Source organism: Drosophila gunungcola, unplaced genomic scaffold (assembly GCF_025200985.1).
Source record: "Drosophila gunungcola strain Sukarami unplaced genomic scaffold, Dgunungcola_SK_2 000001F, whole genome shotgun sequence".
NCBI classification, from domain to species: Eukaryota; Metazoa; Arthropoda; class Insecta; order Diptera; family Drosophilidae; genus Drosophila; species Drosophila gunungcola.
Genome location: NW_026453197.1, coordinates 19,642,734 through 19,658,573, shown reverse-complemented (window position 1 = coordinate 19,658,573; position 15,840 = coordinate 19,642,734). Strand labels below are relative to the sequence as shown.

At 36.5% G+C, this 15,840-nt stretch overlaps 1 protein-coding gene across 1 annotated transcript; it reads right to left on the bottom strand.

The window, feature by feature from the left end:
• Positions 1 to 9,701: 9,701 nt before the first annotated feature.
• On the bottom strand, positions 9,702 to 10,682 carry LOC128261598 (cytochrome b5 domain-containing protein 1). The gene is made up of 3 exons (XM_052995380.1): positions 10,411 to 10,682; positions 9,991 to 10,356; positions 9,702 to 9,908 (listed from the first exon to the last, which is right to left on the bottom strand). Exons 1-3 carry the CDS (start codon positions 10,555 to 10,557, stop codon positions 9,774 to 9,776), a joined length of 648 nt encoding a protein of 215 aa, XP_052851340.1. The 5' UTR covers positions 10,558 to 10,682; the 3' UTR covers positions 9,702 to 9,773.
• Between the last annotated feature and the right edge of the window lie 5,158 nt (positions 10,683 to 15,840).

The window sequence follows — 15,840 nt, the reverse complement described above, 5'->3', positions numbered from 1 at the left end:
CCAGTGGCTGGCTGGCTGATAAACCACATTAATGCCCCTTAAGTATGCCCATGTATGCTACCTCCCAATACGTGATGAGTGCAACCCCTTCTCCTTTTGTCCCCTCTCCCCTTTCCCATTTTCCCCTTTTACCAACTTTAACTATCGAGTGTAACAACTGGCAGCTGGCCATGTAATTGCAGACTGGCCTGGCCCGCACTGCCATTTACCATTCAAAGTTGCTGCTTTTTGCTGCTAAATGATCACCAATCTACCATCTACCAAACGACAAAAAGTGGCATTGGAACTGGATTTCAGTTTGCTTTTGCTGCAGTCGCATTTCTTGGGTTTCTGTGCCAGAGACGAGTCCTAAAGGTCATCGCTAATAGAGGGCATCTTCTACCTGTCTCTGGATGGCGACACTTCCGTTTCCACTTTGCGGTTGTCCAGCCTCATAAAAGATCGAATCTCCAGACAGGATGAGTTGCCCAACGGAAGTCAAAATCATTTTACATTTTTTGCATTTTTTTCAACTTTTTTTTTTTTTGGGGGCATATCATGCTTACGATTAACAGCTAGCCAGATTCAAAAATCTTAAACTCTATACTCGTGTGTCTAAAGCTGCTCACTGGTCCGGCAACAATCGCTGGAACTTTCGGTAACTTTTTGGAAACCTGACCACTTGTCGAAGTCAAATCATTCTCAACTGGGACGGGGTGCGGCCTATGTTGTCGATAATTCGTTGATTGCCAAATATAGTTAGGCTTTGATTTCAGGTTATTGGCAGCTGTGATTGCTTTTGAGAGTTGATCTGCAGTTAAAAGATTTAAATTGATTTTATTTGACATTATTTAAGGCCAGGGAAGATGATTACCGCGCTATCTAAATGTCATAAAGCTGAGTTAAATTGTGTGATAATCCATAGATACTTTTGCATATGTTCTAAGTTTCATGTTTTAATTAGCACTATCTTTTTCATTTGAATGCGGTTAAAGGAGAAATAGTTTACCAAAATGAAAACAAATCGTAAAACTAAAGTTTATTCTGTTTTAGGATAACCAAAAATAATATATTCGATATAGAACAGATTCTTTTTAGACAATGATTTTTATTAATTTCATAACTGTAAGTGCAGTATTTATAATAATATTGTTTTCCATATGCATTTTTAAAATACTTTTGACTGAACCACTAACTAGGCAAACCCCTGCTTGCCATTTACTCATTCTAATCTCACAAGCAGTAGCTCTAACTTCGAACCTTTTTTGTAGACAAATCAAATTAGTAGTAGCTCGTTGGCTTGGCTCCCCTTTGATCTTGTTCTGGCGAAACGCCTGGCTGCATTCAGAGGAGGAAGATTACTTCCAAGTACACTCGCATCTGCAATCCAAACTCCAAACTAGCCAAGTGCGTCCGCCAGATAGAGATATGGAAATCAGCTCCCGTCTGGCCATCAGCTTGGACACGTGTTGTCCGGCCAACCGGCGGTTCAACCGAGTTCACTGCGATTCCATCAATCGATGGACTATACACTGGCATAGTTGGAGTCACTATAGTCAGAGACTGGACCTGGCCTAGCCCTATTCTATACCTCCCATTCTCCGCGACTAGTTAAATGCAACTTTAGTTTTTTGCGGGCACCGTCTGCGCACGAACGACGACGCATTTTTGTGCTTGTCATGCCGGTAATGACTGCAACAACACAGCAACAAATACAATACTGTATACTATATAGACTATACTATACTATATAGTATAGAGCAGAACACACAGCAACAAAAACAGTGAAACATGCTACCGCTTTGGAGTTGTGGAGTTGTGTAGCTGGAGCTGCGAGCCCGCCCCAACTGATCCATGAAAGTCAACCGACCGCGTCCGCATCCATCCAGTGCCAAAGTCAAGTCACCTCCCCAACTATAAAAACACTGAGAGAAATAAGGTATATAGCTTTTAAAGAAAAACTTTGAATATTAAAAGTTTTATTACCATAAGCCTATTTTATTACTATTAACTTAACTAAGGCTACACAAATAATACTAATAAAGATGATTTGATACATATTTTTACATCAAAATATTTCAAAAAATAAGAAAATATTTGGAATGTAGTTCTAGGACTATAAATCTATTCAAAGATGAATCATAAATTAAATCAAAGACAAATTAGGCTTATAAACCCATTCATAAAATAGGGAAATAATTCCTTTAAAATTGATTTTAATTATTCTTAATCAAAAGTGGTATATATTTTTCCCAGTGCACACCCATGAGTTCTACTTGGACGACCAGTGCGACGTCAGCAGCGAAGTATTCCTTTGTTGTTGTTATGCTTTTCAAATTCCTTTGTGGCATTAAATGTAATGAAAAGAGCTCTGGAAAATGTGTCCGAGAAGAGGAGAACGAATGAATTGGCAGGGGCACAGTCGCCGCCATAATTATAATGGCTGGTGGACATGAAAGCAAGAGTGTGGAGCGACCAAGTGCGGGCAAGGGGTCTAATAATCTTTGGTGGTTGTTCCTGGGCTCCGCCATCAGATTCGCCAAATGCCTCAGAGGGTTGAGCTTCCAACAATCCGCTGGGGAGCTTATATCTAGGAGCTTACCCCTGTTAATCCATAAAGTGTGCCCTCATAATTGCTAATTAACAGGCAATTTCAAATAATTATGACTCTGAAACAACACATAATTGCTGGTTTTATAGTTTTTCGTTTATTAGGTGATTTATGAAAATTTATTTAAAATTGCATTAAACTTTTTGACATGCGGGAGCAGCTTTTTTAATTCAAAGAAAGTGCTTGAGAGACTTTCTTGAATTAAATACTCATCAAATTAATTCTTATTACTCAGCAATAATTCTATTTCTAAAGCCCTATTTTTCTGCCCTTTGCAATTTTCTATGCCAATGTTCCAGGCATTTGCATTTGTAATTGAGGTGTCAGGCGGATTCTCTGCGCCTTTGATTGATTTGCCAAAGGGCTGTCCCGAAATCAGCTTAGAAATTACACCAAGCTCATGGTATTTAATAAGACTCTGGGAATCGGAGGGACACCTTACAGTGTGTTACATAAGTCATTTCCCACGCTGCTCCCAGAATATCACTTATTCTAGCCGCCCTTTTCGGTTTTGGATCCCTCGCAGAACTCTTGGTATAATTGTATAAATCGGCTACTGGTATTTTCATGTGTAAACAAAAGTTTTACCTAAGCCACAGAAAAGACAAATCATCTTGGGCTAACCAAATGAGCTGTGGTTGCCTTTATTGTGTTCTCGTACCTCTGACTGAATCTCGGCTTCTGTTTCTGCCGCTGTTTCTGCTGTTTCATCGTAATTATCAACTTGAAAAAGCGCTCATTACTCCTCGGAGGAAGAAATAAAAAATAGAAAGAGAATGGTGGCCAACCAATCATTGTTAGAAAGTGAAGCTACCTGTTGTTTTTTTACTCCTCTTTATAAACAAGTTAGACGGAAAAAAAGTGAGTAAACCTGATAAAAGACTTCTTGTTGTCTCATCAATGTGTGGTTTTCATTTTCAGCTAAAATCTTTGACTGTGGTCAGGGTGCGACAAAAATTTCGAGTATCTCTTGAGCCAATATTTGATTTTAACATAGCAAACCCTTATAATCCCTGCCACCCTCAGTTCTCACAGTTGCAACCCTTCTCAGGAACTCATAAATTTTAACAAGATCAGTTGGGCACTTGTCATGCATAAATCACAAACAATTTAATGGGCGAGCACACTAAGTACCCTAAGTAAACATTTCAATTTGGCAAACTCCTAACCACCCTAACCACCATAAAAAATATAGATCACAATTTGATAATCTTCGTTTTCATTTAAAAAAAATCAATTGCAGCCCGCAGAGCTATAAATCAATAGATTTAAAGCCAGGGAAATTGATTTCAAAGTGGGAATAGCTCCCACGGTCGTTCATATTTGATATTTTAATTATCTTCCAAAGGAAACACAAGGCCAGCTAACGGTCGTTTTAGGGGAACTCCCCTGTGACAGGAAGTGCATGGTCAACTTAAAAAACGCCCAAATACACTAGGAAAAATAAAATTAGTATATCCAAGTATTTTATAATAAATTGAAATATTATATTTTAAGCTTTGACTTTTATACATTGCGGTTTTTATTAATTTTAACATTCAAATTAATATTTGTTTAATATTTGATTTCACTCATTTTGGCCAAGATTTTAATAAATGAAATTTTAAGCACATTTACCTTAAACATACTACATTCAATTCTTATATTTTGCACATTAATTAAAATACTTAAATATTAAATCTGACAATTTTAAAAGCATTATAAATTAAAATATTTAATAAAATACATAAACAAAATTTTAAATTACATTACCATATATTTTGTTTGTACTATTCCTTTTTTTATCAGTGAAATTAGAATGACAAGCAGGCGGAAAAGGATAGAGATGTGGGTAGTTGAACGTCACGTGCGCTTTTAATTGATTTTTAGCCAGGCGATTTGCATGGGAACCATTTGATTCCGTTTCCCAGAAAGGCCTCGCCTGCTAATTAACCAGGGAGCGACAACAAATATTGTGTTAATAACCATAAATTGAGGTCCGACCGAGCCTTAACCCCTTAACCATCAGCCATTCGATTTGCATAGCTCTGCGAACTGAAAACAGAAAAATGGAAAAAACCGCCCCATTGTCTACCGATCTTTGCGACATTCCTGGTGGGCAACCGAGCGGAAACCCAGAATACACCTCAATGTAAATACGAAATTTATTTATTTTCATTTAGTTACACGCGTTAATTTATGCCAGTCAGTCTTGCTTTTTTTTCTCTGCTCTGCTCCAACCACATCCGAAAATTATACAATAAAATGTAAAATAAGCTCGCAGTTCTTATTGGCGATGGATATTTATACGAACAGCTGCGGGGCTACCATCGAAAAAAAAACCACAAGAAAGTGCAGCACTCCCCGCTGACCCACTGGGCACCCAAAGTCCCATCGAACCCTGTCAATCTGCCAGCGAGTTCCATCCACAAAAGACACATATCACAGCAGTCACTATACTGACTGGCTGACAGAAAGACTGAAAGACCGACACTCCAGTCCAAAACGGAAGCAGTTAGGCTTTGAATAATTTATGAAAAATCACCGATGAGACCCGTGGAGGTGCAAAAGTGGCATATCAATTTGAGGGGAGATACTTACATATAAATACTTTATTCTCACACTTTATTCTACCATTTAAGCAATCAAATGGGAAGCAGAAAATTGAGATTTAAATTTTTGATTTAAAAAAATTGTATATAGTATAAATAAATTCCTGGATATAGAACCCAAAAAATGTATATGTCATATAACTATTTTAGGTATAGAGTGGAAAATATTAGAATTAAAATTTTTGTTTGTTAATAATATTAATTTTATATGATTTAAATTAAATATACCTTTGAAAGTATTTAAATTTCTTTAAGAATTAATTTAATTTAATTTTTTCTAATACAAAATAACTAAAGACAGCATGTTTAAAATATAAGCTATATAATATTAAAATTGAGTATGAAAGACTTCGACTACTAAACTAGTATAAAAAACAGATTTGTTTTTAGGCGTATAGATGGGTATCGATTTTTTTTAATCCATTTTATTTGTCTAGAACTAAACTGTAAACTAAAGCCTAAAGTCTTCAGACACTCTTCACCAAATCAATAACTTTTATCACAATTAATATGCCGATGTAACTGGTGAGGTACAGTGAGCCCACGAATAAGGAGTTGGGTTGGCCACTTCCTAATTTGGTTCCGCTATTTATTGTCGTATACTCTTTGTTATTCCTTCGTAAATTTATTATTTAATTTGCCGTGGCTGTTTGGTGTGGAATGCCAAGTGTCGAGTGCAGCGGTCAATGTTTTGTATGCCAAATGCAAATCAAAAAGGGGGGGAATCCTAAGGGGTAGCCCAGTCCCAGGCAATTAAGAATTAAAAACAGTAAAAGTAAATGAAATTGAGCCATAACGGATGTTGGATCTACGCCATCCAAATTTGGAGGCGTTCAAAAGTTTTGAAGCCACTTCCTTTTGGAAATGCGTTGAGACTGAGACCGACCGCGAGTTGACCTTCATGCCAAAATATATTTCTGGCTTTCTATTTCTAAGCTCATCTGCATAAGTCTGCGCAATTAACACACCGAACAACACACAGGAACAGCACACAGTTTATGTCGAGCTAAGCACTAAATTAGCTTGGGAATATCGCTGGAGGAAAGACGCAGTAGTGAAAGAATGCTCGCATACCAGAGCCTCGACTTCCGCCTGTCTTACTGTCTGTTTAGCAGATGGGAAAGAATGCGACGGAATGGAATTCAGATTTACCAAGCCAGGTGAATAGGTGGGAATGGGATGCCGGAGCAGCCAGCGAACTGGGTTACATGCTCAACACCACTGTGGGTGATGTCGAATGCCCACAAGGTGGTTCCGGTGGCTCTCAAGGAATGCCTGACGATAACATGGCCATTAATGTTACGACCCGGCAAGATGTCACTAAATCCGTTAAACCTATTTAATTTCCAGGCACATATTTAAGTAAAGTTTTTATTATATATGTATGCATAAGTAATCACAACTTAGCTATAAAGAAAATAAAATATTTCCAAAGATTTGGCCAATTTTCGCATTTTTTATAAGGGGTTACATCCTCATTTTTTGCCAAAATTTGAAAAAATGAACTGTAAATGCCATTCGGTTGGAATTTTTATGACGAATCCAACGATATATGACATTCCAACTTTTGACCATTATATCCCTAGGTTTTAATAAAAAAAAAACGATATTAAAATGCCTTTTTTGGTTTTTCGGAGATTTGTAAAACATGAACATTTCTGAATTGTTTTTTCGTTGTAACTTGACCAAAATAAAAGGCTTAGCCATAAACGTTACTGTTGTGTAAAGCTGGCAACCTATACTATCCATCTCCAAAAGATTGAGAAAAATATATTTTGTTTTGATGCAAAAATCGATTTTTAAAAAGGGTTTCTTTAAAAGCTGATTTTATGGCCAATTTTCGCATTTTTAATAAGGGGTTACATCATCATTTTTTGCGAAAATTCGACAAGCTGAACATTTTTTAGCTGTGAATGCCATTCGACTGGAAATTTTACGACGAATTCAACGATATATGACATTCCAACAGCTGACCCTTATATCCCTGGGTTTTGATACAAAAACCGATTTTAAATTGTTTTTTTTTTGGGTTTTTGCTGGTACGTGAAATATTAACATTTCTTAATTGTTTTTTTGTTGTATAAATAATAAAAGGCATAGACGTAAACGTTACTGTTTTGTAAAGCTGGCAACCTATACTATCCATCTCCAAAAGATTGAGAAAAATGTATATTGTTTTGATGCAAAAATCCAATTAAATCTTTAAATAAAAAAATTTATATTAGTTGTACTCGCATATTGCCTGACCTCATGACCACCTACCGAAGTCGACAAATATGGCTTAATACACAAATGCACTTTGTTTACCTATGCAGGCAATGAACTCTGTGGCGCTTCGAACAAAAGACTTAGGCAACGAACTCGCCCAAGGGGGTTAGCCAGTGGAGGTGGTATGCCAAAACAGGTTTGGCCAAACGATAAATACAATTCCATATAGTCAGCCAGTGCAGCGGATTTGAAGGCTTCTAGGCATTGAATGCCTTACCCCCTCTTTCCACCATTTACAAAGATTGCAAACCGCGGCAGGTTGCCAATGTTCGATATTGCTCCTTTTTCCCAGGCCTTGACAGGCGCAAACGTGTTCACACACAGACTCGGGTGAGTCATCCAATCAAGGGGCCAAGCGGTGCCAGGCACCGAGATTTTCAAAACTGAACAGGTAGGAGAATTTCACAAGATTCTGCATATATTGGCTCAGACGTTCTTAGGTCTCAATTTGATTTGGTGGATTTAATTTGGGTCTGTCTTTGGTTTTCTTTCGCTTGCCCTGAGTGATTTCAATGTCTTTAAAGGGTTTATTGAAATAGATTATCTGAAAGGTTTGAAATTAGATTTTTGAATTAGGTACATACAAAATATGCAACTATTACAAGTATTTGAAAACCCTCTCCAACATATTTGCTGAAATATTTATTTAATTTTGCGTAAAGTATCTAAAGGGTTCGATTAGGTAAACACTAAAACCTTTTTTTACACCCTCTCCACAGAGTTTCATTTGCATCATGTATATTTATTTGATTTTTCGTAATGTCTCTAGGCTTTTAAAATAGGTACTTAAAAAAACCACTATTAGAAATATTTAACAGCCCGCTCCATAGAAATTTTACTATTTCCATATAAACAAATATTTTATTACGTATATTTTAATTTACTTAAGACAGCAAAGACCATTTAAATTAAAGTAATTGCTTTAATGTCTTTCTTAAAACCACTTCCTATTAGACAGTTGTTATTTGCGACTCCCTAGAGTTAATTAGACTGTTTGTTTGTTTGTTTTTTCCAGATTAAGATAAACACACACATTTATTGGCGACCTTCTGCTGCCAAACCCCTTGGCTTGTCAAAAATCCCACATACTCGGTGACTAAAATATTTCACAACATTGTTCAAGTGCCAGATTCTTAGCCTCTTTTGTAGCAATGTAAATTAAGAACACAGCCGCAGACCATTTATGGTCCGGCCTGGCCCATACCATACCATACCATACCATACCCGTAAAGTGCCAGCGTAGCAAACAGGTTTGCAATTAAACAACTAAAAAATTATTAAGCAAAATGAGTCTGAAATTAATTATTTATGCGCTCAAGATAATACAACGAAAAGCCCCCAGTGGAGATTTAAGTAAAGTGGGCGTCTCTGTTTTCTGGGCGCACACTTCCAAGAACCAAGAACCAAGAACCAGAACTTGGCATGCTGAAAAACGCCGTAGTTTACGGTACAGTGATCACTCCCCCCACGAAAACAACGCGTGCCAACTGGGCAGCTGCAGGCGCTGTACCACTCGGAATTGCTAGAACTTCAAAATAACAGACACCCCGATATCGTCATACACGAGTTCACAGCTCCACCGGCCCGCATAAATTAGAGCCGCGATCAGGAGCAATATAGGAGATAGAGGAGGTACAGTTGGGGTTAAAATAATATTTCCATTTTAGATAATGGAAACAGCTATAAACATTAGTTTGCAATTTTATATATTTTCGTGAAGTTAATACTACAAACATATTGGGGCAAATATAAAAACCCAAATTTAACATAGGTACAAAAGTTTACAATATTGTTAAAAATGATTGATACAAAAATATGTTATTAAATTTTTAATTTAAAAACTAAATCAAATATTTGTTTAAATACATAGTCCATATGAACGGTTATGAATATTTTAATTAATTTACTACAGTATATTGAAAAGTTAAAGTTAAGTTAGATTTAAGGAATTATAAACAGATTTTATGTTCCTTAAAAAACTAAAGCAAAACTAGGGGTTTTTTAACCTACTTTTCTTAATTGGTTAGTAAGCATTACACAAAATTTAAAGATAATTTTTCCTATGCCTTAATTGTATGTTTTTGGGCACTTCACATTATATTACAACTATTATTCTGACCGCAGCTGTATATATATCGAACCTGGACAAGTCTGCTGCACTTTTTTAAATTATTACCGCCTGCTGTCGACCATGACATTTGTTGAAAATTGCCCAAAATGCCTGTAAACTACCCGAACAGCCGACTGCAGTGTTGCTTGAAATGAGCTTTACTTGGAGCCAGAGAGTACAACAAATTTCCAATAACCATTAAACTTAACCAGAATTAGGCAATTGTTATATCATCCGTGTAGTACAGCCAAATGGAAGGCGGCGGCAGTTCCACGGTGCTATCCTCGTCATCCATAAGTCCATTCTCGTCCAGGGTGCCATTCAGGTCCAGCACACTGCATGACTTGTCCTGGTAAGGATAATTTAGTACAAATTAATTCTATAATTTAACAATTGTGTGTCGATTCTTGATAAAATGTAATTAATCTTACCCCAATCGAGAACTTTCGCCACTCATAACTGCCGGCATGGTGATTGTATCGCTGTTTGTACTTCTGCTGAATGTCGAAGATGCTGTCCTCATTGCAAACGGTCATAAACTGCGTCTGCGCAGTCAAAGTGTTAATAATCCTTATAATCCGCGGACGTTTTGTGACCCTGCCAATGTGATAGAAGGGATCCTGGCTCCACATGGCACCCGGTGTTTTGGAGAACTCCGAAATGGCCACCTCCAAAATGGGCGGAAAGAGGACACGTGGTCGTCCAGTGCTGGGTGAGATTTCCGTGCGAGGCTCTCCATTCTCGTGAAAGAAATGGGTAAGATCCTTGCCTGCATGGGCTATTAGATAGTCGAGGGTCTAAAGGAGGACTCTATTATATATTATAATAGGTATTAATGCCCTAACACCCACTCGATTCCAGTGGTCCAAACGATCCCTCAACATGGGCGTCAGATCGAAGACATTCGAGTGTATGATCACCCAGCAGTCGTCCTTTTTGTTGTGCGAGACCACCTCATCCCTGAGATAGTATCGCATTTTGTTAATCGGCTGCTGCATTTCACAAAATTAACATAGAAAAACAAACCGGAATGAAGTGTAATTTTATTTTTGTCGACTTGGTCCATTAATTCTGACTTTTCCAGCGGTGCCGACTGCTCATCATCATCATTTTCCACAGTTTTCCGACCAGAGGGTCTTATCGCCAGACTTAAATCTTGGCAGGCCAATTAATTCCGGCTGCCAGATGCGCTCACAAGTTCCCATTCCTGGTCGGCTTTTCGGGATGCCATTGCATAATTAGACGCCAATTGTCAAGTCGACGACGACGACTTGGTCTTGGCCCATCAATCGTTTGCCATAAATAGAAAAAATTAGATTAATGACGGATGGCATTTTTGGTCTAACCTCCGAGGTTACAAACACACTCGAAAGGCATTCCAATTGATGGGAATTCTGTCAGCGACTATTGAGAGTGCACTGCACTTTGAAATATTTGTGCCTCCGGTTATGCCAAGATCATTCAGCTTTTTCAAGTGAATGAAGAGCATTCTTCTTAGCTTGATAGGTTGATTAATTTGGGAACATATTTTAAGGGGCTTAAGTTGTTAATCTTTTGTCATTCGATTGAGGCAATTGACAGTTTCAATTTAAAAAAAAAAACATTAAGGAAATTGTTTGGTAAGATTTTGTGTTCGTTATAAACTTAGCACAAAAGCTTAAATTATGTTATACAAATAAGTTGACAACTTAAATTCTTAATTAATTTGTTTATTATAGAATTAATGATTTTACTCAATTTACAGTATGCTAACAAAAAAAAAATACAACTAAAATTCTTAATTTAAATTTATCATAAAATGCAAGATTTCTGTTCGTTTTTGACAGAATATTTTTAAACTTCAATTAGTTTCTATAAAAGTTAAAAACTACAAGTTGTGTACATTTATTTAATGTTATCCAAAGGTTTCATACAAATGAAACTTCATTATCTTTCAGCAGCTGTTCAAAAAGGGTTCGGATGTCTAAAATTCAAAACAATATCAATAAAACCCTTTTCATTCCCTCGAGTAGTTTCAGTTTCCTTTCTCCGCGATGCTGAACTTTGAACTCAGCGGCTGGACTTTAGGTTACCAAAAGGTAACTAATGGACACACGTGATAAAATCAACTTCCGCAGGATTACAGAGTCGCCGACCTGGGGGTCATTCGTTCATTCGTTCATTCTACTCCATGGTGCACAGTTCACAGCTGCCACTTTCCGTCGCGCATGCGCAGACACAGAGTGCAAGGGATTTGCCATGGCAACTCCCATTTAAAACCAAACACATAAATAGTAAAACAGGGGCTAGAAAAGGATATTGTGGTCTCGAGGTGCATCTCATATTGCAATTATAGGGCATAGTGCCAAAAAGGATTTACCGATACTCCGTGTTTACTTTAATTGCTGGCCACGCGTCGCTCTAAGTGGTTTTTAATATTTGCTTTTCTCGTTTCTCGGCAGACTGCGTGATTGCAGCAGCTGTTAGCTGTTGATGGATAGCCGCAGACACCATCAGTCGGTAATTATTTGGGATTGGGATTGGCCTTGTCCCGAGAAAGCTGCATCCTTTTTGCAGACAAATGGCAACAGCAGGACTCAAAATAATAGCCACCAACATGGCAATTAATCACGCAAGCCACAACAATGTATGGTTTAAGGGAAGGTAGACCAGAAATCGACTTCGTTTGGTGACCTGCTTAAAAAGAGACCATTATTTAGGTTTCTAACAATTATCTTTAACATTCAAAAACTAAAACTTTATATATTTTAAAATAATTAAGAATCAAAATTAAAGATTAAATAAACTTTCTTTAACTAGTTTTTGTAAAAAATGTATGTATATGCTTAAATAGTTACCATAGAAAGCAATTCCCTTTTAATGTTAGATAGTTATAACTTATTTAAAGAACTTTAAAAATAAAACTGATTTTATTTAAAACACAGAATATTGGAATTGTAAAACTGTTCTTGATTTTAAATTTAAATAAGGTTTGTAGAATATATCTGTCTAGATATATTGTTGCTTAAATAAATACCATCGATTAAGTTTTCCCTTTTTGTAAATAAAGAATTTAATGAATATATGGTGTTTTAAAATACCCCATAGATCAGATTGCCCCATTTTGAAGTTTAAATAATTATCTTTTACATTTACAAACTCAAACTGTTTACATATTTAAATATGAAATATATTTTAATTTGCAAAACTGCCTTAAACTTAACCCCCATTTTACACACCAAAACCAGTTGTAACACTCCCTACAGAAAGTACAAAGCCGAAAAACAAATTGTTGACAAGGTGTAGCCCACAAAAAGGGATACAAAAATTTAAAAATAGGCAGGTCCTGAAAAGCAGCTGCTATTTCGGTGGTGTCCCAAAGGAAAATAGGCTTTGCTGGTGGGTTGAATTCTGATCAACAGCCATTCAACTCATTTGCATGGGTGAAATGTGGATGTTGAGGGTGCTGAGGAGAGTCCTGCTAATTGCCTTCAAGTCAACTGTGAAGCTGCACATATGTCGTCCGAAGGACAATGGCTCTAGGATCAGGTTCTCATTTTCAATTGTTTGCCAGCCGAATCACTTTGATTTAGTGGGATTGCAACAGCTGGCTTGGCCATTTGACACGCCACTGCTGGCAGTGGCAGTGGCAGCCTTGATCTTTTGGCCAAGGAATCGTGGCTGCTGTTGTTGGTGCTGATGCAGCTGCAGCTGGCACTGTGTCTTGCTTTTCGGGTCAAGAATGCGTGTGGCAGGCACAAGCGAGGGGCACAATGCCGGCGAGGCAAATAAACCATCTAAAGTGGAAATGCTGCGGGTTGAAAACAACCCCATCAAAGAGGTCCCAACCCCTACGCACCACCAAGCACCGATGAACCACGTGCGTCACGCGCAGTCGCAACCGATGACACAGCAAAAAATATTGGTAACTTAAGAATTAGAAATTAACAATTCAAAAATAAATAAAATATCGCCTTTATTTTTCTTTGCAATTCATTAATATTATTTTTCAAATTTGTAAATGTAAAATTGTATCAGTTTTGAAATAATTTTTTATGCAAATACATTTTTAGATAAAAAATTTAAGCTGAATAATGTTTTACGAATACTGTAGCAACCAATTAAAACACATGAACACTTTAAAATTTAAGTAACCATTCAAGGACAAAAAATAAAATCAAAATATAATTCTAATTTCTTTTTTTGACCACATTTTTATTTATTTTGGTAATTCTTATTTGAAAAAACTAAGTTTATGTACATTTTTAGGTGAGCAGCTTAAACTGAATTATATTTTTGTAATATAAAGTTAAACTTATTTTGCAACTTTTAATAACAAATTTAAAGATTATTTTAAAAGAAGAAAAATCTGAGATGGTGAAAATTTCTCTGTGTGCACTGGCAGGAACCCCGAGTGGGACTCAATAATCTCCGGATCCAGACTCCAGATCCACAGTACAATATAGCCCCGTTCCGATTCAGGGGCCCCGTTACGAATCGAACAATGGCGCATGCTTTTGAAAACCCATTCAGTGCGTTGTGAAAATAAATAAAAACTAGCAGAAAAATACTTTGTTAATGTAAATGACAGGAAGTGTGCACTTGAGTGCCAGCATCGTCGTCGTCGTCGTCATCATTGTCCCCCAGAGGCTGCAATTAAATAAAAAACCAAACCTAAGCGCACACTTTTTTTCACAATGACAAGTTAAGCGAAAAAAGTGCGAGAAAATACTTCTGTAGCTGCAGCTGCTGCAGATATGCATATAAATATTTGTAATTTCTGTTTTTGCCCTCCCTGCTAATCATTCAAATTGCAATTGCATTGGCAATTGTAATCTGGATCGAGCTCTGTGCGTAGGCAAACGAGTTGCAGTTGTCCAATTGTGGGTCCAGCTCTTAGATGTTTTTCTGATTGCCTTGACACATTGACAAAGTGCGGCGCCAATTTACTTACATTCCATGATTAACCGCGAGTTTGCATGCTATTTTAAAACTCATTGAGTATTCAAAAAGGTGGGCTTAATACATTTACTACAATGAATTGAAAGGGTAAGGTATTAAATCTTTTTAACACTTAATAAGGGCAAAAAATACATTTTAGAGAAATGTAATGATTAAATTTGGTATAGCACGTGTTTTTTTAGCAAGACAAATTTTAAACAATTTGTTTCTTATGCCTTAATAACTATAAATCTATTAACAGTAATAATCTTGGTGAAAAACTTTTAAGTTCACAATTTACTTTTTCATGAATATAGACACTGAAGAAAAATATATTTTTAAACAATTTCTTCCATATGCCTTCATATTAATAAATCCATCAACTGCAATTTCTACTGACTTTAACCAAATATTTTATTTATCTTATACATATATTAAAAACATTTTTAAAAAACAATTTATTTCGTCACGGATATAGAAACTGAAGTTGGACAGCAATAAATGCCATAATCCAATTACCACAATTCTGGTTGAAGAGTTGTACCTCCAACAACGTTTCCGAACAATTAAACACCACCACAGGGTGGCTTCATAACAGTTAGCACCCTGCGCAGACTCTTTCGAAAACTCTTCACAATTCAACAGCTGACGGTTTTTGTATCTCTTGAATTATCAGAGGGTGTATATCTCCATAAGTTCTCGAGAATCATCAAAATTATTGTATAAACATGCAACTAATTGAAAAGTGTGCCGTAATTCATTAAAAGGCTAGATACAATCAGGCAGATCCTCTTTTATTTCATAGTATGTGTGGCTGACCAACTGTTATTATCTTGAAAAGGGGAGGAAAAGGATCTCAACCAGTTGCTTAGGGGGCGTTTTATATGTCAGGAGACGAGGGTTTGCATCACAGATCGCATTCCACACAACTGTTCCTATTTTCTATTTCTATTTACTCTACCATTTGATCCGAGGCTATGCGACTGCGCAAATTGATTTATTCAAATAAATAAATCGCTAGCATATGCGAAAAATAGAGTTACCTAACATCTGGACCAACATCTGTTAAAACGAATTTAAGGTAGTAATGCTCCCACGCTGTAGACTGGATTTTCAAAACGTAAAACTTTCTTTTAAATGTAATTTGAAACTTTTTTTAATTAAATAAATTTATTACTAAGTGCCAACCTAACGAAAATTATTAATTTTAGGTGGATATTTTTCCACGATGTCAACTGGATTATAAAATAAATAATTTCAATTCATAGGAAACTTAAAACTTTCTTACATTAAATTCAGAATGCATTTGGATGCACAAACTTAAGTTCGTATAAATGTACATAGGTATTGCTACAAAAAAA